This window comes from Haemaphysalis longicornis, unplaced genomic scaffold, assembly GCF_048455015.1.
Source record: "Haemaphysalis longicornis isolate Haplotype H1 unplaced genomic scaffold, Haemaphysalis longicornis Haplotype H1 scaffold_7, whole genome shotgun sequence".
In the NCBI taxonomy this organism is placed as follows: Eukaryota; Metazoa; Arthropoda; class Arachnida; order Ixodida; family Ixodidae; genus Haemaphysalis; species Haemaphysalis longicornis.
The window spans coordinates 158,308,429-158,329,524 of NW_027526422.1; the positions used below are offsets into that span (position 1 = coordinate 158,308,429).

Genomic DNA, 21,096 nt, shown 5'->3' on the forward strand with positions numbered 1-21,096 from the left:
ACGTGTAGGTCACGCTGAGCTTGCGGGAGTTGGCCATGCAGCGGGGCTTTTTGCTCTTTCCGATCACAAGAGGTGTTCTCTTGTCACTGCCGTCCATGTTTACGCAGAGCAGAACCGAAATGCGAAGCTTGCTCTGCTTGCCGCCGTGGCACTGGTCACCTTTAACAGCGAGCGTGCGGTTTGGCAACATCTGATAGAAAAGTCCGGTTTCGTCGCCGTTGTAAATGTCCGCAGGCGCATAGCGCTCCAGCAATTCAGGCATTTCTCTTGCGATCCATGCCGCGGATTCCGATGCATCGGCAGACGACGACTCCCCGCTCACAACTTTGCCGACAATCGCATGCCGAGCCTTGAACCTGTGCAGCCACCCGCTGCTGGCTTGAAAATCGTCGCGGCCCAGCATGCATGCAAAATCTTTCGCCTTTTGCTGAAGGACGGCACCAGACACGGGAACATTCTGTGCCCGGGTGGCCATGAACCACGTGAAGACTGCCTTGTCCACGTCTTCGTAAACTGCCAGCTTCAGTCGCTTACGCTGACCGCTCGTTCCACTCTGCAACGAAGCGAGTATGTTGTCCTTCGCCTTTAGTATCGTTGACAGGGAGCTCTGCGGAACTCCGAAGCGTTCAGCGACAGCCTTCTTCTTTTCGCCACTGGCTACTGCACGAATCATTTTCGCCTTGTCTTCGAAGGACAAAACTTTTCTTTTGCCGGAGCTCATGGCGACCCACAAATGCGCCGCCGTGCACTCGCACAGAACAGGGAGGATTTGCACTCGCTGGCACAACGAGCGGAGCGAACCGAAGCGAAGCGAACGAAGTAAACAACAAGAGCGCACACGAAGGAAGAAGAATGCTGCGTCGGCGGTGTAGGCTGCTCGGCGCTCGGCGGAATGCGGCGGCGGCGGCGGCGCAGGTGTCCTCTAGTGGCCGTTCTGCAAAGCATACTACACCGTTTGTAGGCAAGGAGCTTGTAGGCATTACGCCCGCTCGTGTGCTCCGTGGCTCGCCGCATCCGCTGCATTTGGCGGCCCATGTCGCCGTTCGCGTTTTATCGAAACCTCGTTTTGGAGTTCGTGTCTCCTAAAATATGCTTCTACAACGAAAATATCGTGCCTGATTGGCCATGAAACTTCGTTACATTGAAATTTCGGCAAACGGGACTTCGTTACACAGAGGGTGAAAATACATGGTGTGCATACACTTGAAGTTAAAAAAAATTACGCGGTTCGTTACATCGGGGGTTTCGTTACATTGAAGTTCGTTACATCGAGGTTTAACTGTACTGCTATAAACAGTGAGTGGCTACGCCGGAAAAGAAATGAAAAAATTGTTTTGAAAAAGTTTTTAACCCACACCGATGTTTTATATATACGTTGTTAGTGTCGTTAGTTTGTTTTTTACCTTCTCGTGTCTGTGGTGTCGCTGTATAGAAATAGTTAGATTTTTACAACTGCTGTTTTTTGCTTTTGTGTTACGGCAATATCCTACGCTTCGTTGTTTTTCTGCTGACATGACGGTGCATATTGTTCCTCGCCTACTCTTGAGGTCAAACAACTCTGTATACCGGAGAAAAAGTAACGGGAAACAGAACACTGCTACTGTCTACGCTGTGAGTGCGGTCTCTCAGGCACCTTTCAAGTGGTCTGTCTGTATGGTCATTTCTCACCTGGGGGGGCCCCAACTTCTTGATGAAAATAAAGGTTGAATTGAATTGAATTGAATTGAATTGAACAGTTATAAGTGGACTCGACTGCTTCATGCAGTGTGCCCCTTTCTAAAGAAGGATTGCTGCTCCACGACAGCCTCCCAGCACCACATTTTCACAATATTTTTCCCAATTTTCATGACCTGAGCATGGAAGGGCTCCCTCTATGTGTGGTTTGCCATACAGTATGTTGAGCTGGAGCCATCCAAGCATGGTAATAAATGATGTTCTTGCCCCCCACAAATGGCTAAACTTTTTCTGATCCCTGTCACAAAATTCCAGTGAGAGTTAAAATAGGGGACACGTTAGATTACAGTAAACACAACAAACTTCTGGAAAAGCTGTAGACAAAAAGAAGGGGGCTCTAAAGAATGCACACAGAATTGATCCCCCAAAACATCATGGGGTGTAGTTTTTTGTATTGCATTTTTTTTTTTACGTGCAAGACCATACTTATGTCCTGACTCATTTTGAACCCTGAGCAGCAATGCCTAGCAAGCCCCCTCAACCTCACCTTAAAGTGAAACATCGCTCTCATAACTGTGCACCAATGACTAGGGCTCTCTTTTTGTCTTGCACCCAGCACAGGGGCTGGGGGACGCAGTTTTATGCCACTCACTAAAATGTCCAGCAGAATCAACAGTTGGGCTTGTTTGGTTTTAGTCTATCGCAAACAGCACTTGAAGATGTGTTGCCAACGACCCTGCTTGCTAAGAAGATTGACAGCTGGTGCCATTTCCCTATGCAAAGAGAATTGGCTTCAATTATGTGACAGCCTCCAGGGTACCCTTACCACTCGAAAAACGTGGTATTTCCTTAGGCACCTCATTGACCCGCTCTCAAGCAAGAGTGAGACCCAACGCAATATGACCCGGACCCTAAGCTCCTTCAACGGATCTCCCCAAGATCTCATCCAAAAACTCACGGCTAAATATTTGAACACCTCTCGCCACTTCAACCCACCTCCTTACACGGGATCGACAAATAGTGACTTGGATAAGGACTTTCAACTTTACGAAATGGAAGCAGCTTTGTTCGAATGCAATAAAAATAGCGCCCCGGGACCAGACCAAGCCACTTACCGGCTTCTTGCCAACCTGGACGGCGGCTCGCTGGATCACCTTCTATACCACATCAATTCGCACTGGAGCTCAGGTCACCTACCTCCCCAGTGGAAGACGGCTGAAATACGATTCATCCCCAAGCCAAATAAGTCCCCTCATCTTGATAACCTAAGACCAATCTCTCTGACCTCCTGCGTGGGCAAGTTAGTGGAAAGAATGATACTGAAGCGCCTCCAACCCTACCTTGAAGAAAAAGGCCTTATACCCGACACCATGTATGGCTTCAGGAAGCATCTCAGCACACAAGATATTCTCCTTCGAATTAAAGAAGAAGTCCTTGCTCCAGCGACTCGTTGCTCCCCTCGGGCCATTCTTGCCTTGGACTTAAAAGGGGCATTTGATCATGTTTGGCATTCCTCCATTTTATCCCGCCTCAATCAAACAGGCTGCGGCCACCGTACGTACTCATACATTGCAGATTTTCTCACTCATCGGCAAGCTATTATTCGTGTAGGTGACATTAAATCCCAGCCTATTGCTTTGGGGGACCAGGGAACACCTCAAGGTTCAGTTCTTTCTCCACTCCTTTTCAATCTCGCCCTCCTGGATTTGCCCCAGAAACTTGACGCCATCCCTCACATACATCACGCACTTTACGCAGACGACATCACCATATGGACAGACACAGACTCCATGGGAAACATCCAAGACTACCTTCAACAGGCTACCGACGTCGTTCACAACTATGCCTCCTCCGTGGGACTTCAATGCTCCCCCCAAAAATCTGAGCTTGTCATAATCCGTAAACATCCATCTGCTCTACAGAAAGAACCAGTCTGCATCCACCTCGACGGCCATACTGTACGGCCCGGCTCCTCCCTTAAGATTTTAGGCCTCACCATCCAGGCCAATACACGCAACAATGAAACTTTATCTAAGCTCTCCAAGGCTTTTAACCAAGTCTCCCACATGCTTCGACGTGTTTCTAACCGCCACCGTGGCATGAAGGAAAAAGACATGGTCCGACTGGTCCAGTCTCTCCTTATTTCACGTGTCACGTATGTCGCACCGTACCTTATCCTCACCAAAAGTGACACGGACACCATTGACCGGCTTATACGAAAAGCATTCAAACAAGCGCTAAATCTTCCTATGAACACCTCCACGGCCCGTCTTTTACAACTGGGCCTCCACAACACGGTGTCAGAACTTATTGAAGGCCATTTATCTAGTCAACGTCTCCGTCTCACCCAAACACCTGCGGGCTTAGCCCTCCTGAAAAGTCTTCACGTCCCATGCCAATCCACTGCCTCTCAGCCCCTCCCTCATAACTGGAGAAGTGTTATCCGGGTTCGCCCCTTGCCAAAAAATATGCACCCGGACCTACAGCCCGGACGCCGAAAAGCGCGAAGTCAAGTGCACGAGACCATCTATGGAAAGCGTGCAGATGTCTCTTACACGGACGCTAGCACCTACCCCAACGGACAGAATCAAGTAGCCGTAGTCACCACCAAGACCGCCTTCGTAGCTTCAGCAACAATCGAGACATCGTCAATATCGGTTGCCGAAGAGTTCGCCATCGCATTAGCCCTCATTCATACGAAGAACCCCGTAATCATCACAGATTCTCAAGCAGCCTGCAGAAGCTTTCTAGCCGGAAGGGTGGCCCACTCAACCTTAAAACTACTGTCTTTGCATCAACCCTGCCGGAAAGTCACCCTCGTTTGGACTCCTGGCCATTCCTCACTGACGGGCAATAACTTTGCTCACCAGCAAGCCTGCGCCCTGTCCCTCCAGGCTACTGAGGATACCGAACCGTCCGTCCCTCTACTGACTTTTCAGGACATCACTCAATATTACCGGTTCGAGCGACAGCACTTCCCTCCTCCGCATCCTAAACTCTCAAAAGAAGAAGAATCCCTACTTCGCCGACTGCAGAGCAATACGTTCCCTCACCCAGTCCGCCTCCATCGCATGTTTCCCACGCAATTCCCGGCCACATGCAAGTTCTGCTTACAACCCGGTACTCTTCCCCACATCATTTTAGAGTGCAAGCACAACCCCAACCTCCCCCCTCTTCCATCCCCCCTTCCAATCCCTGAGCTGTGGGAGAACCTTGTGACCAGCAGCGATCTGGACGTCCAGACACGTTTGGCCTCCAGAGCGAAGGCTGCCGGCTCATCGCATGGCTTCCTGGAATAAGGAACCACTCCCACTTCACCGGCTCAATAAAATGTTTCTCTCTCTCTCTCTTGACAGCTGGTTGCAGAGTTTCATCCCCCTGAGGGAGCTCCGACGAGAGAGCTCTACACCATGGCCACAACAGTAGGGGTTTCTGCCCGTTCCCAGACAAAGACAAGTTCTTTTTTCTTGCAACGCAGACCTAAAATTTCCCTCCCGCTTTGCCTTCAAGGATCCATTACACATATGGAATGCACAAAGAGAAACTAGTTGAAAGGCAAGGTTTCAGGTACTTACAAATGCCCACACTGTGAATGTTATTGGAAGACGCCCCTTCCCCAACGACACCTCGACTGCAACCCAACGACACCACAAAGACAGCTCCCAGCCCACCCCCACACACGGGTGTGTTCGCATTTGGCAGACTGTGTGTCTTGTTAAGCTCTGGAGCAACCCTAACAAAGCCGGCAGCAAAGACTGCTTCGCAAACGCAGCATTGAAGTCAACAGTGGTGCAAACTATTTTGCTGTCCAGACTTGAAAGCGACGTCTATGCCACCTTTCCACTTCATAATGTTGAAACAGACATACTTTTTGTTTGATTTCGTCGAATTACTTGTTCTTCCTCATTTTTTTTACTCCTCCGGTAATTATTATCCCGACGTAACAAAACTTGTTGCTGAGCTAGTTGGTACATGCTTAAAGAAAGAAGAAGCGCCTGTATATGTCGTACCTTGTTTTCTTCGTCCACGTCTAGTTTGCGTAATTATTATCCTGACGTATTTGTCTTTTGCAAAAGTTTAGCTTTTCCTGGTTGACAAGTCTGCTACAATGTTTTTGTCTCTTCCGGTGGCTCCTGTGCTGCTTTGTTGTCACTTCAGACATTTAATTGGACCCCCGCACTCCCTCACAGTGGCTCACCGGTGGCTCTCGGTGTGCTCGTAGACGGAGAATCCGATGGGCACGAAGTTGTCGGTGAGGGCGAAGGCCACCTTGACCTGGTCCAGGCGGAGCGCTCCACCGGCAATGCGGCGCGCGCGCATCGCCTCCGTCATGCCCCTCAGCACCCGCAGGCAGTCGGCCACCTCGGCCACGGTGTGGCCGTCCGAGATGTCCGGCAGCTCGCCCGGTAACCGTTCCCGCTCTGGGTTGTCCAAGAGATCCTGAGAACAGGGGGAGAGGGAGAAAGGCAGACAGCATGTTATTCCGCACGGACTAGGCAACAATGGAGGAATCTGGTTCGGTGCTGAAGAAAACGGGGTGACAAGAATAAAAATGAGGTGGACCTGACGGCATACCCGCTTACGTCTTTCATGCCTGCTGTGAGACCATTGCCCACTTCCTAGTTTCTTTGCTAACCAAGTCGATCGCTACCGGTGACTTGCCTGATGATTGGAAAATCGCAAATGCCGCGCCCATTCACAAAGGTGGCCCGAAAAGCAGTCCTGAGAACTGTAGGCCCACAAGTGTCTGTAGTAAAATCTTAGAACATATATTTTCTTGAGGCCAAAGACGACACAGTTGGCTTCAAGGAAAAACAGGTTTATTGGAGCGAAATTGTGCTCCTTTAACCACTCAACGAATACACAAGCGGCGAAGCAGCACTCAACAAAGTGACATGTGCAGGCTAACGTCGGTGAATCGAATACCGCGGTGTCTGCTCTGCAGGCTTTTATCGGCGTTTTTCGAACCGTCGAATTGCACCCAGAACACTGTAGATCATAGAAGATTATTCTAGGCTGGTGACGTTAGTTCAAAACACTCTCCCCATCAAAGGAGATAACACGTGGAACACGCGCTTCACTTGTCGGCCCATGGATACCACAGATAACACAGCCCGGCGCAGCCGGTCAGCAAAAACAAAAACAAGCAAACCCAATGCATGGTTCGTGGCAATATAGCGCCATAATAAAACACCTGGGATCTGATAGATATTTTACGAATGGCCAACACGGCTTTCGGGCAGGTTTTTCCTGCACAATGCAATTAACAGGATTTAGCCATGATCTTTTCTTATCATTTAACCTGAAAGAACAGACAGATTGCGTATTTCGGGATCTTAAAAAGGCATTTGATTCCATTCCGCACACGTTGCTACTCCAGAAGTTGTCTTTTCTAGGCCTCCATAATGACGTAGTCCAGTGGATTGCATAATCGCACCCAATGTGTTCTGATAAATGGCTGTCAATCAGGTGCTGTGAGTGTTAGTTCTGGTGTTCCACAGGGGTCTGTTTCAGGGCCCCTGCTTTTCTTTATATATATTTACGATATTTTAAGTAATTTGAACTACAAAGTGCGCTTTTATGCAGATGATCACGTTGTTTATCACGGTATCAAAAGCCTAATTGATACGGGTTATCTTCAACGTGATTTTAACCATATTCAAACGTGGTGTACAAAATAGAAAATGACTTTAAATGTTACAAAATGTCAGCGCGTGTCCTTCGCACGCAGCCGAAACCCTATTTTATTAAAATACACTCTGGGAAGTATGAGTCTTAAAACAATGTTAGATTATAAGTATCTTAGCGTCTATTTTTCATACAACCTAACCTGGAAATGTAAGGTTGAAACGTCAGGTTTTCAGCCTCCCGCATGCTCAAATTTTTAAAACGCAACTTCAATGATGCACCTTTAAAGTTAAAGAACTTTTATATTTCACCAATGTAAGATACATTGTAGAGTACACCTGCCTGCACAGTGTTTACGGCCCACAATTTGATAATTTATGTGCACTGCTAGAACGTGTCTAGAACTGTGCCACCAAATTTGTAACTAAAATTATAGTTTTAACACTACCATTACATCAATTAAAGCAGAGTTGGGTTGGGAACCACGAAGTAAACATCAGCTGCATCACAAACTTGAGCTACTTTACCGTATCTATTTAAGGGGGGACGCGGCTTTCAACTTCGGAAAAATGACCAAAACATCGTTTTTTTGAAACCCACATATTCGGCTTCTATGTTTCCTATTCTGTGCGTCTGCAAAGTTTTTATGCTGAAAAGCGTCGCAAAGTGGCATAAAAAAATACTTTTGTCAGGCGCGGTGACAAACTATCAGCGCAAAAGGGCGAAAAAAACGGCAATTTTCGGAGCGCTCTATCTCCGCAACGGTGCCACCGGGCGCGGCCATTTTGATATGGTTAGATCGGCCGAGCGATCGTCTTTCCGGTTCCGCTCATCTCTTGTATCTTCGTTCATTCGCAAACGCACAAACGGCAGAAAAGAAACGACGCACAAACGAAGCTAGAAATAGATGCTGAAGCACTATTGGTCCTCCGGTCGGGGCGCAGAACAACGACCCTCCTGATTGGATGTCGCGGGCGCAGCGCAAGATGGCGGCCGCCTGAGCTGCGCAGCGAGCGGATTGAGTTCATTTTCGCCGCTTCGCTCGGCCGAGTTTCTGTTCAATCTGTGGTATTCAACATGCACGTTATCGCGATGGGAATGCCAGAGATAACGAGCCAGATTACGGGAAGTTGTGTGGCTCGAAAGGCGGAGGTCATTGAACGCTTCGTGGTGCGCGTGACTCTACCGTCGCCAGACCTTGGAGGGTGACGCGGTGTGCGCGCTTGTGATAGCGGTTCGTGAAGTGAACTTTTAGTCGGATTTGCGATGTTTACACCCTTAGTTATTGCTGTGTCTTGACTGTGGGCTCGCTAGCCTTGAGAAAGAAACGGTCGACGCGTCAAACGCTGCGGCGCGCACGGCATAGCCGACGCGCATTGGAGCATCACATGACTGGGCAACCGGTTACGATTGAACGCCAGTAGTTGTAATGCCTGCGACGTTAGATTTAATCTTAAAAGCAACCTGACCAGCCATATCAGGTATAATCAAAGTTCGATATGTCGCGGTAAGCGTGCGCTGCGATGCGCGCGAGCCATATCGCCTTTCTTGCGCAACGTTTCCCGTGCACTTGTAATTTTCATGCAAACAGGTTTGAGTTAGTAATATAGGAATAAAAATATGCTCTCTGCGTTAAAAATGTACGTTACTGTGGCAGCATTTAACAGTGATTTTTTTAGGGAAATTATTGATACCATTGCTTAGGGCATACTGGCTGTGCTGCGAGAAATATTGGATGCCTTGAATGTCAAAAGTAGTAAAAAAATATGCTCTTGCATTGAAGTTGGGAGTTATGCAGAATACTCTACCAAGCTTCAAAGTAGCTAATTTTCATCCTTGTGGTATGCAAACTTTTGGCAATGAACACCTGCACGTATGAGTACTAAGTTGCTGTGCCAGGCAAGATAAAACATAAAAAAAGCCCAAAATGTTCAAATTTAAGTAAAAAAAATGCTTAACTTGTTGCCATAGTGACAACACTGCAAAAGGAGGTTGTCCAGTGCGATACAGCCAACCAGCTAACCTACTTTGCATTGAAAGCCCATTGAAACCCATCTTACCCTCCGTTTGGTTTGCAAAGGGGGTATGTACTCTTCACGGAGGAGCTGAAAATGATGTTTTCTGGAAAGAGAAAGGGTGTAAAAGGCACTCCAATTTCAAGGCAAGGCCTTCCAGAAGCCCCATGTTCAAAAGGACATGAAAGGCTGCAACCGTGGCGACTTTTGATAAGTGAAACCTATGTTGCAACTTCGGAAGCCATTTTCTCAAAACAGTTTTTTTTGCCACCTATGTCGCTTGTACCAGGGATTTCTTCGTGACCACTGGGTCTATTTCAATTCCATTTCTTGCATTATATTCCTTGATGAACAGTTCAGGTCGTGACACTTTTGGTTTTCCAGATTTGTTTTTTGTGACTTTTTTATTCAAACAGTCGTTCACAGTCGACATGCCTGTTGCACATTAACCTCTAAAAAAATGAAAACTAAAAAATATTGTTTTGTAAAAAAAAAACTCTAAAACTGTCACGACCTCGCGCATTCATTTGGGAATGCAAAGCACTTCGAACAAGTTTTCTATCGTGTTTTATAAGTCGCTCAAGCTCGGTACAAGCGGAACAGAAAGAAAATTTAATAAATAAAAAAGTTAACAAAATATTGTCTTGAAATTTTTATGGTGTTATCACAGAAGCATTTCCAGTTGCTGTGCCAATTTTCATCAAAGTCCACTCAGAAATAAAAAAGTTGATTTTGAAAGCCACGTCCCCCCTTAAAAAGACTGGCACTGATCCCAACATTCTTTCACTACAGTCGAACCCCACAATAATAAAACCTCCAGGGAAAGCCAAGAAATTCTCTTTTGCGGGAACTTTGTTGCCGCGAGAATGAAACATAAATGACAGGAGAATTGGCCACAAGCCGAAAATTTATTTTCGAAAGTCAGTTACAGTGTAGACCATTTATAACGTAACCGCTTATAGTGCGGGACCGGATATAACGCGGGTTTTTGCGACCACCGGTTTGCCTCCCATAGAACTCAATGCATAAGCATACCGCTTAAGATGCGGTTGGCCGAAGCACAATACCGTTTATAGTGCGGTTTTTCGGCGGGTCTGCGGATCGACCGGCGCAGCTGAGGCATCGTTTTAGGGTAGCAAAAGAAAAAAGAAAGGATGAAATCGGCCATCTGACGCAGCGTGCACCCCTTGCCCTCCTCTAACGTAGACACCCAAAGAAAAAAAATAGGCACCCTTTAGTTCGTGCGTACCTGATAACCACAATTGACCTTGCTTGATGCATCTCGGAAGATAGCGACAGTCTCCCCATCCGCGCGCGGCAAGTTGATTTTATTAATCGTGAACCGCATGGCCCGTTTTCGCGCACGAAGCGTGCACATCGGCGTTGCGAGTTTTTTTTTTTTTTTTTTTTTCGTGCTCGTATCGACGATTCCGCACTCGCGGTGGCTTCTTCGCGTGGCAGTGGGAGGAGCCTGACGACTTGCACCAATGGGGAGACGCGTACCTAATGGCGGGAGATTCGAAGCGCTCCGAGCCGGCTAGCCGCGCCGGAGATGTTTAGGCTTACCACCGCGGTATTTTTTGGTGGGCGCTTTCACAAGCAGCGTAGATGGCAGTTTATATTCCACTTTTTGCCCACATTATTAGCTCTTTTCTTGCATGAGCATCTTCGCTTGCGCCCCGTGCGGCATTTCAGCGAGCGGTTAGAAGCGGTCGCTGGAACTTACTGGAACTGCCTGCACCGCTTCACGGCCAGTGCCGACGCCATGTTGCCGCCTCTTACCGCGCCGCCCACACCACGCCAGTTGTATCCGCGCTGGCGTGAACTGCACGTTTTCGCGATACCAAATCTACCACGCGGTTCACGCTTTAGAACGTTGTTGCAGATAAGCCACCGCTCTTTCCCTTTCCGAACATTCGAGCCGCGCGAAGCCGAAGATTTCCACCACCAGTACGTTGCGCTGATAAGCAGCCGCCTTCGGCATCGTGAACACAAGGTGGGGTAAAAAAAAAAAAATCCCGCTGGCGTTCTTATCACGTCTTGCGGCATCTGTTCATAGACGCTAAAAACGCAGCCATGGTCTTTCAAAACAAACACAACGGAAGTTAAAGCCGCGCTCGCCGTTTGTGAGACTGCGCTTTTGCCCTGCAGCAGCGGCTGATGTTAAAAATAATACGAAATATAGACCGTGCCTTCGTTTTTAAGTGCTGTGCGTTTGAGTGATGATAAATATAGGTTGACTTGAGAGATAGGTGGCGATGTGGTTGAATTGGCGCGTGTTTTGGTTATAGTGCGGTACCGCTTATAGTGCGGATTTTTGCGGCTCCCGCGGCATACGTTATAAGCGGTCTACACTGTATATTACTTTGCGAGGCTTACCTTGCAGCAACTTCACAACTTAGCTCTCACACTGCAAGAAGTGCTCCATTGCTAGTCGTCGTGCGCGCCTAAGAACAATGGTATCACGTCAGATGAAGTGCCACCCAGCCACGCGGTTCCTCTACCCCCTCTTTGTCACTCTTTCTCCAGGAACGGCCGGGCTGTTTTCTGCTTGAGAAAATGCGCCATGCACGCCGCTGATGCCGCCACTGAACCACCCGCATGCTGCACGCGGCGCAGCCAGCGGCGGCAACATGGCGGCACCTTTGGCCGCGAAGTGGTGCGCGGCACTTGAGCAACTGCTTCTAACCACTCATTAAGTGCTGCTCAAGGCACACATAAAGTTGCTTGCGCGGTAAAGGGGCTGATAATGTGGGCGAAAATGGTACTACAAAACATCATCCATGCCGATGGTGAAAGCGCCCACGAAATATCTGCCGGGGTGGTAAGCCTAAACACCTCCGGCGGAGGCCACCCAATGTTTACCAGCAGGCTGTCTCGAGCGCTTCGACACTGCTGCTAAGAGGCGTGCCTCCCAATTGGAGCAAGTTGTCAGGCTCCTGCCACTGTCACGCACGTTGTGCGTCCTTTTTTGACCAAGGCAGAAGCTGCCGCGGGTGTGGAATTGTCGACGCGGGCGTGAAAAAGTTGCGCACGCACCGCAGACGCCCACGAATCGCGTGCAACAACGCACAATGGGGTTCACGTCTTCATTGCTGTGGTGTGTTGTGAGCTTGGGCACTGAGAGTGAGGAGATGAGTGCGAAGTTTTATGCGCTACAGATAGGACTACTCGGTGACACAGAGGTTAAAAAAAAAAGCACAAAACATCACAGATTTCTTCATGCAAAAGTAAGAAAAGAAACAAAAACCTTTTTTTAGTACTCAGATTTTTGGTCTGTGTTGGTTCATACGAATTTTGGATGATACGAATATTTTCCGCGGTCTCCCGAGATTCGTATCAACGAGATTCCACTGCATACACACACACACGCAGACCGACCTGGGCGTGCTCGTAGCTGAGCTTGCAGCAGGAGCGGATGACGGAGCGACCGAACCACTCGGAGCGCACCCTGCCCTCAGCGTTGAGGCTCCAGACCACGGAGAAGGTCAGCTTGTCCTCCCCCGGATGGAGGCTGCACAGGTGGTCGCAAAGCAGACGCGGGAGCATCGGCACCACCTAGGTCATGGATGGAGAGGGGGAGGAGGATGAGCTGATGATTTCAAACAACACAATAATCAAGGCATTTTCCACAAAACTAAGCAGCAGCACAATAATTCATTGGAAAAAAGATTTTCCCTATTGCCTATTTAGGCTCCTGTGCAGACTCGTCAGCACTGGCTAATTTAGGTTCAAACAGCCAGGTGGCGTTGTTGTCAACTGTGTCAGCTTTTTGTGCCTGCCCTAAGCAGCGCTAGTATTAAACCAAGAGTATAAAACATTGGTACATTAGTCCTTTTTGGTAAGATGACATGCCATCACCCCGCTACAAAGGGGAAACCAATAGCAATCATCATCATCATTTACACATATCCCAATAACTGGCCGCACCCCCACCATCCGACTGCAGGCAGGCTCGCACCTGGGAGACTGCTCCACACACTACTTGTCCGCGAGTGCGGACATGCTTGAAACACTGGCCTGATTTTGGGATTTCACATGCGAAAGCTGCACCTGGGCCGTACTGGAGGGATCCGTATTTTGATCATTCGGGATCTTTATAAGGGGCCATGCACACAATATACCAGCCAAAATTTCAATTCTCCTGCTAAATCATGTGCTTTCGTGACATCGACAATGATGTATTCAGAGCAGGGCCTTCAAACTAAAGATAGCCCACTGATCAGGGCTGCTGGAATCTCACAGACGGCTGCTTGGTTATCTTGTTTATCGGCCACTTTCATAGATGGCGCTGCAATACCGCTGAGTGCCAGTGTTCACACTGTGCTTCTGGCCAGATTGGTTCATACTATCGTTTCCTAAAACGTAAGCCATGACTTGACAAATGTGGTCATGCAAGTGACCGTGCCGCTTGAGTCAGTTGGTTAGTGTTGTGTTAGACAAGCCCAACGTACCTGACGGCTGCTTTAGGCAGTGTCAGCCGGCAAAGTTCCGCACTAACTGCTTTGGTGTTTATGTGTTCGTTCGTAACTTTAATTGTTCACCCCACAATTCTTACTGCTGCAAAAAGAATGTGCCCTAAATTTAAGTGCAAATAGCTCCTTCGGCAAGCCCTGTCTAATCTTAGTTTGCCGGCCTCAGCAAATTGTACAGTTGTGCATACGATGTAATATGTTCGTGTGCAGGAAACGAGCTAGTAGGTCGCATGGCCATTCCCTTTTTTTCCTGATTACGTAGCTTATTTGAGCGAAGTTAATGTTAAAAGTGGTGTCGGTATGATCCTAACGGGCCAATCTTTCAAATAAACCAAACTTGTATTTTGTTTGCATGGCCCCGTTAACGTGCACCAAAATCTCAACGCATGAGTGTTCTTGCTTCTTGCCTCCACCTAAAAAGCGGCCACCGCCACCAGAAACTGAACTCGCATCCTTGGGCTCAGCAGCTCCACGCCTGAGTCCCAACGCCACTGTGGCAGGGAGGGAAGATGTTTGTAACAGGCCGCGTCCACCGCACCTGCTGCACGAGGTAGACGCTGGTGGCCCGCCGCTGCGCCACCTGGTCCAGCCGGGTGCCCGGGGCCACAAAGCGGGACACGTCCGCAATGTGCACGCCCACCTCCCACAGGGGCTCCCCGCCCTCGGTGGCCGGGGGCAGGGGGCGGCACGAGATGGCGTCGTCCAGGTCCCGGGCCGTCTTGGGATCCACCGTGAACACCAGCTGGCCTCGGAAGTCCCGCCGACCGGACAGCTCCTCCTGCAGCAAGGGGACCGCACACGCTCACCTGAGCCAGAGTGCTTCAAGACATGCCAGTTGCAAAACTTGTTGTCAGTATCCGGGACGTACTATTGATGGGACACCTAGGGGACAACAACTGAACTCGGCTAAACATGCACTCCATAACACAACTTACTGAAATAAAGATTGCTTATAAAATGAGGGAAACATTAGAATGGGTAACATTTATGTTTCCATGATTTTTCTTGAAGGACTTACAGCAGCAGCCACAAACACGCGAGTTCTACTTGAACTTTCTGCCCCCAGATATCCGGCAGGCTAGTCAACTTGGCCCATGCTTGTACATGTTAGTTTGCCCCCAGTGCAAAGGGGCCAACCACGCACCGGTTTTTGATACATGGAGTGTATGGGGAGCTCCACAATTGCTGATATCGGGTATCGTATTTACTCGAATCTAGGTCGGCCTTGATTCTAGGTTAGCCCCTGAAATTCGAAGGCCAGAAAATAAAAAAGCGTGTAAGCCGAATGGAAAAAGTCATTGGACTGGAACTAGAACATGCGCCTTATTACGCTTGCGTTGCTTGTCGCAGCCTGTTCCCTGCTTGCTCATTGTCGTCATCGTTGTCTTTGTCAACAATGTTGTCCTCCTTGCCACTGACCCCTTCCCACAGCGTGCTGTCCTCACTTCCGTCCAGCACGTTTGAGATGGTGCACTTACAGAGGGCCCAAACAATTAGCTCAGCCGGAATGCTGAGAGCTCCAATCACATCTTTCAAACAAGCAGGATGGAGACTGCAAACCTGCCAGCTGCAAGCCTGTGGCCATGAGATGGCGTTGAGTGCCTAGTGTTGACAGGAAAGTCGCAAGAAGTAGTAGTATCGGCCTAGATTTGAGTAAATACGGTAACTCTGGCATCAGAACACTCTGCATCTGCCATCACATTTCGACATTACCTGAAAAAGAAGGCACTAAAAGGAGATACTGTGAAAGTGGTGAAATTGTGTACCATTCAAATGTGATGAGGTTGGGTGGGGGGAAGTTAGAAAAGAGGCACTGCGAGGCAAGGTCAAAGGGAAAGGACACCAGGCCGACCCCACCCAGCAGCAGCAGCAGCACTGACCTCGGGCACCTTCCAGTCCGGTCCAACTTCGAGGTCGCCAAAGATGTCGGGCGGGAACTCGCCGTGGTCGATGTTGTGCGACTCCAGGAGGGCCTCTGTCTCCACGCAGAGGTCGCCTGTGGGGCCCAGCAGACGACGCAGCCGCCTGCAGCAGCCCAAGAGCAGGTGTGGTTGATGCGCATGAGAGGGGGAGGAAGAGAGGAAAATGTCGGGGGGCAACAGCTGAGAAGACGGAGAAGCAGGTATGGTCAGAGCACTGAGCTGCCTACTCAATTCAGTTGGCCTGTGACAGAAGCCACCATGGTGGCTCAGTGGCTAAGGCAGCTGAGCCACAGGACACAGTCGCTGCTTTTCAGATAGAAGCAAAGAGCAAAAACACCCGCGTGTGGAGATTTGGGAGCATGCTGAAGTTCCCCAGGTGGTCGAGACTCAATCTGAATCCACTGCAGCGTATCAGATAGCCCTGGTGTACCGTATAAGTCGAAATACAGGTCAAGATTTTTCACTAAAAAGTTTGCCGAAACGAAATGTCACCCCTCAACGTACACACTGGTCATTGGCATAATTATTTTTCCATTTCTCGGCCGCAAGCTAAGCGGGTCGACCTATACTCCGGCTCGACCTATATTCCGACTTATACGGTAGCTTCGGCGCGAACGTGGCAAGTAAAAAGACTTTATTTACAGACAAAAATCAAATTAGGTGTGTTTATGTAACTAACGATCATAACAAAACTCAAATCTGTTTCGGGATATCTTCTATACTTTTTGAGTTACAAGACCTGAAAGCTGCGCTAAGCATAATTAACTAATTAGGCAAGAACGCAACAAGACCTTTATGTCAGTGTGATAAGGAAAGTCTATTTTGTGTCGAGAAACTACTAGATTATTGTTTCATATCCTTTAGGTTAAAAAATAAGGAAAGCTTCACCTTCCTTTCGATATCACAAATAATTCATGTAAAAATGAAAGTGAAGCTTCTCTTTCTTTTTTGATATGTAAAGGAAATAAAGCAATATAACATAATGGCTTTTCTGCACAAAATAGACTTTCCTGATCCCATTGTCATAAAGATCTTGTAGAGTTCTTGCCTAAATAGTTAATCTTGGGGTGACTTTGTGAAGGTAGCATACACGAAAAGTATAGAGGATATTTTTAAGCTGATTTCAGTTTTGTTATCAGGATAGTTAACTGCATAAATGCTCCTAATTTGATTAGACTTTGTTCATAAATAACAAAAACAGTTTTACTTGCCATGTCCCCCCTTAAACTCCCAAAACTTGAACTCTTTTTAGTCTGTGACACGCAGCCAACTTAATTGTCATACCACCTGGTTTGTGCAGGGCTCGCGCACTTGTCATTTAAAAAAAGGGCACAAATAGACAAGGCAAGGCGAGACTATAAGGAGGACAGATTGACAAGATGGCCACTAAGATGCTTCCAGTGGAATCTCTACGATACGATTCTGGGTGATACGAATTTCCGGATGATACGAATTTCTGAGAAGTCCTGGCGAAATTGCATTGTTTGCAATGGGAAAATTTCGGCTCTTACGAACTGGCCTGTGCGGTTCGGCGGATGATATGAACGAGCCGGCGAGGCGACCGACTGCCGAGCGAGCAAGCAACGGCGACATACGAACTCTCTCTCCCCTCTTGGTTGCTCTTTTTTAAAGAACAGCCAGGCTGTTTTGTGCTCGCGAAGACACGCTCTTCATGCCACAGGCACACTGACTCCGCCGTGCAATCACCTGCACGCTGTGTGCGGCAAGGCCAGCGGCTTCAGCCGTGAAGTGGTGAGGGGTGCTCGAGCGACCGCTTCTAACTGCTCTTTAAAATACTGCTCAAGGCACACACGAAGTTGCTTGTGCGGTAAAGGGGCTGATAATGTGGGCGAAAACGGTACCATGAAACATCATCGGTGCCGCTAGTAAAAGCGCCCATGAAATATCTGCTGGGGTGCTAAGCCCAAACAACGCCAGCAGAGCCAGCCGGCTGTCTCAAGCACTTCGAAAGTGAGCCCATGAAATATCTGCTGGGGTGCTAAGCCCAAACACCGCCGGCAGAGCCAGCCGGCTGTCTTGAGCACTTCGAAAGTGAGCCCATGAAATATCTGCTGGGGTGCTAAGCCTAAACACTGCTGGCAGAACCAGCCGGCTGTCTCGAGCACTTCGAAAGTGAGCCCATGAAATACCTGCTGGGGTGCTAAGCCTAAACACCGCCGGCAGAACCAGCCCGCTGTCTCGAGCACTTCGAAAGTGAGCCCATGAAATATCTGCTGGGGTGCTGAGCCCAAACACCGCCGGCAGAACCAGCCGGCTGTCTCGAGCTCTTCGAAAGTGAGCCCATGAAATATCTGCTGGGGTGCTAAGCCTAAACACCGCCGGCAGAGCCAGCCGGCTGTCTCGAGCACTTTGAAAGTGAGCCCAAGAAATATCTGCTGGGGTGCTAAGCCCAAACACCGCCGGCAGAACCAGCCGGCTGTCTCGAGCACTTCGAAAGTGAGCCCATGAAATATCTGTTGGGGTGCTAAGCCTAAACACCGCCGGCAGAACCAGCCGGCTGTCTCGAGCACTTCGAAAGTGAGCCCATGAAATATCTGCTCGAGCACTTCGAAAGTGAGCCCATGAAATATCTGCTGGGGTGCTAAGCCCAAACGCCGCCGGCGGAGCCAGCAGGCTGTCTCGAGCGCTTCGAAAGTGCCGCCTTGAGAAGCGTGCCTTCCCATTGGCTCAAGTCAAGGAGGCTTCCTCCATGGCGCAAGTTGTCAGGCTCTCCCACTGCCGTGCGCGTCATTTTCTGACCAAGGCAGAAGCTGCCGCGGGTGTGGAATCGTTGATGCAGGCGTGAAAAGATTGCACACGCCGTGCCGATGCGCACGAGTCGCGTGCAAAAACGCACCATGCAGTGCACGCCTTGACTGTAGCGGTGTGTAGCAAGCTTGGGCACCGCGAGTGAGGAGGCGAAAGTCCAGAAAGGACTGCTAGGCGAAATGGATGGTAAAAAAAGGCACAAAAAATCGCAGATTTCTTCCCCCGAAAGTAAGAGAAGAAATACAGTGGAATCTCGGTCATACGAATCTCAAGGGGCGGCAAAATTATTCGTCACCCGAAAATTCGTATCATCAGAAAATTGGAAAAAATTGAAATGTGCCGCGCATGCGGCAGGTGGCGGCAACTAGGCATCGGCTCTTGCCGTGAAGAGGTACAGGTAGCTTCAGCGACCGCTTCTAACCTTTTGTTGAAACGGAGCTCAAGATGTAAACTAAATTGCTCATGCGGTAAAGGAGCTGACAGTGTGGGAGAAAACTGCACTATAAAATGTCATCCGCGCCAAATATCTGCCGCCGTGAAGAGCGCGCCTCCCCATTGGCGCAAGTCAGCAGGCTTCTCCCACTGCCGCGCATCATTTTCCGAGCGAGGAAGAAAGTAGAATCTGACACAGGGGTGAAATCATCGACACGGGCGTCAAAAGAACGCGCGCTCATCGCCGACGCGATGCAGGCACACGAACTGAAGCGTGAACCGCATGCAATTCTTGCGGGTTGGCATTGCGCGTGGGCTATTTTCACGTCTGCGTCGACGATTTCGCCCCTGCATCAGATTCTACCTCGCTCGGAAAATGATGCGCGACGCGCGCGGCAGTGGGGGGAGCCTGCCGACTTGCTCCATTGGGGAGGCGCGCTCTTCATGGCGGCAGTTTGAAAGCGCTCCGGACATCCCGCTGGCCCCGCCAGAGATGTTTAGGCTTACCACGGTGGCGGATATTTGATCGGCACTTTCCCTAGCCGTGCGGACGATGCTTTGCAGTGTCGTTTTCACCCACATTATCAGCTCCTTTACTGTACAAGCAACTTCATTTGTTTCTTAAGTGGCATCTTAAAGAGCGATCAGAAATGGTCGGTCGAGCTACCCGCACCACTTCGCGGCCGGTGACGCCGCCATGTTGCCGCCGCAAAGCACGCCTGCGGCGTGTTTTCGTGAGCAGAAAACGCTCCATACGGTTCACGCTTCAACATAATCGACGCGCAAGTGGAGCAGTCAACACGGTAAGGCGACAACAGGATAGGTAGAGCGCGGGGCATAGGCGGAAGCGAGGAATGCGGAGAAGGCAAAATGGCGAGGGTATTCACCGTCAGAAATGAGGGAACGCTTGATTGCCGCGGTTATTCAAGAAGTAGAATACAAAAAAAAAAGGAAGCTAGAGGCACCCGAGCTGCAGCCAGCAGAAACGAAAAGTACAGAGAGAAGAGATTGCAGCGGGAGATAAAAGAAGGGAGGGAGAAAGAACAGGCGTCGAGAGGGAGAAACGTTCCGTTCGTTCGGAACAGCACCTCCCCATGAGGAGGATTACCGTCAATGGGGGAGGACTAATGCTTTTGTGCCCGCGCACAACCAAGGCTGCGCGGCCGCACCGACACTCCCGCCTCCCGTCCGCGCCGCAGTCGTCTGCTCGCATGTTCGTATCACACGCACCGGAGTGATAAATGCGTACGGATCATCCGAATTTTTTTATATTGCATACAATGCATTTTAGCCGGGGAATTTCGAAAATTTGTATCACAATGAAATTCGTATCACCGAGATTCCACTGTAGACTAAAATTTTTTTAGTGCTCAATTTTTTGGTCTGTGTTGGTCCATACGAATTTCGGTTGATACGAATATTTTTGGCGGTCCCTCGAGATTCGTATTATCGAGATTCTACTGTATATTGTCTTGGTCAGAATTAGGGTGGCAACACATGCAGCATTCTGAAAGCCCATGTAACCATGAAACAACTTGAAAACAAACAGTTTCAAATTTTCGAAACTTAAACAAAGAAAACAAGAAGCACGCACACGAGAATGATAATTTCATCTGGCTCGTCGCAGCAGCAGAGAACTCCGCATTAAGGGGGCACACTGGTCATAAACCTGTCAAGGTTCGGAGCGAACGCACACACACACACCAAATCCTGATCGACCGTCCCCCCGCGTGTTCCCCCACACTTCCACCCAGGGTGTCGAACCGGACTTTTTTCGGGTTCGGTTCGGGTTCGGTTCCGGAGCACCATTCCGTTCCGGTTCGAACCGGTTTCAAGCGGGTTCAAATGGGTTCGGAATAAAAAAATGCAGGCGTGGTGGTTTTTTAAATTTTTTGTGACCGGTATTAGTTTCTTTGTCAAGTTTCGTTGTACAAATGTTTTGTCTTGGCCAAATTAAAGCGATCCTGCAACACCTTTATCAACTTTTTTCTATATCTTCAATGCTTGCAGAAAGTAGTCAAGCGAGACATCCAGTACTAAGATTAGGGGTCGCAAAGTGCCTCATGCAAAAAATTACAGCTCTGTCCACATTAAATAACTTAGAAACTTGCCTAAAATATTTTTCTCTCTTTCCCAGTCTTGGCGTTCTTCTACCGCTGTAATTACGTCATTACAGTGGTG

The 21,096-nt window shown here is 49.0% G+C and overlaps 1 protein-coding gene across 2 annotated transcripts in view; it reads right to left on the reverse strand.

Moving 5' to 3' along the window:
* LOC144147169 (DIS3-like exonuclease 2) overlaps positions 1-21,096 on the reverse strand; it is a 101,975-nt gene that overhangs the window by 16,114 nt on the left and 64,765 nt on the right. For both annotated transcript variants that reach the window (XM_077679239.1, XM_077679240.1), the window contains 4 exons: positions 15,673-15,817; positions 14,331-14,570; positions 12,699-12,875; positions 5,873-6,114 (listed from right to left, as the gene is read on the reverse strand). In XM_077679239.1, the coding sequence (XP_077535365.1) occupies positions 5,873-6,114; positions 12,699-12,875; positions 14,331-14,570; positions 15,673-15,817 (804 nt within the window). The remainder of the gene's footprint in view (positions 1-5,872; positions 6,115-12,698; positions 12,876-14,330; positions 14,571-15,672; positions 15,818-21,096) is intronic.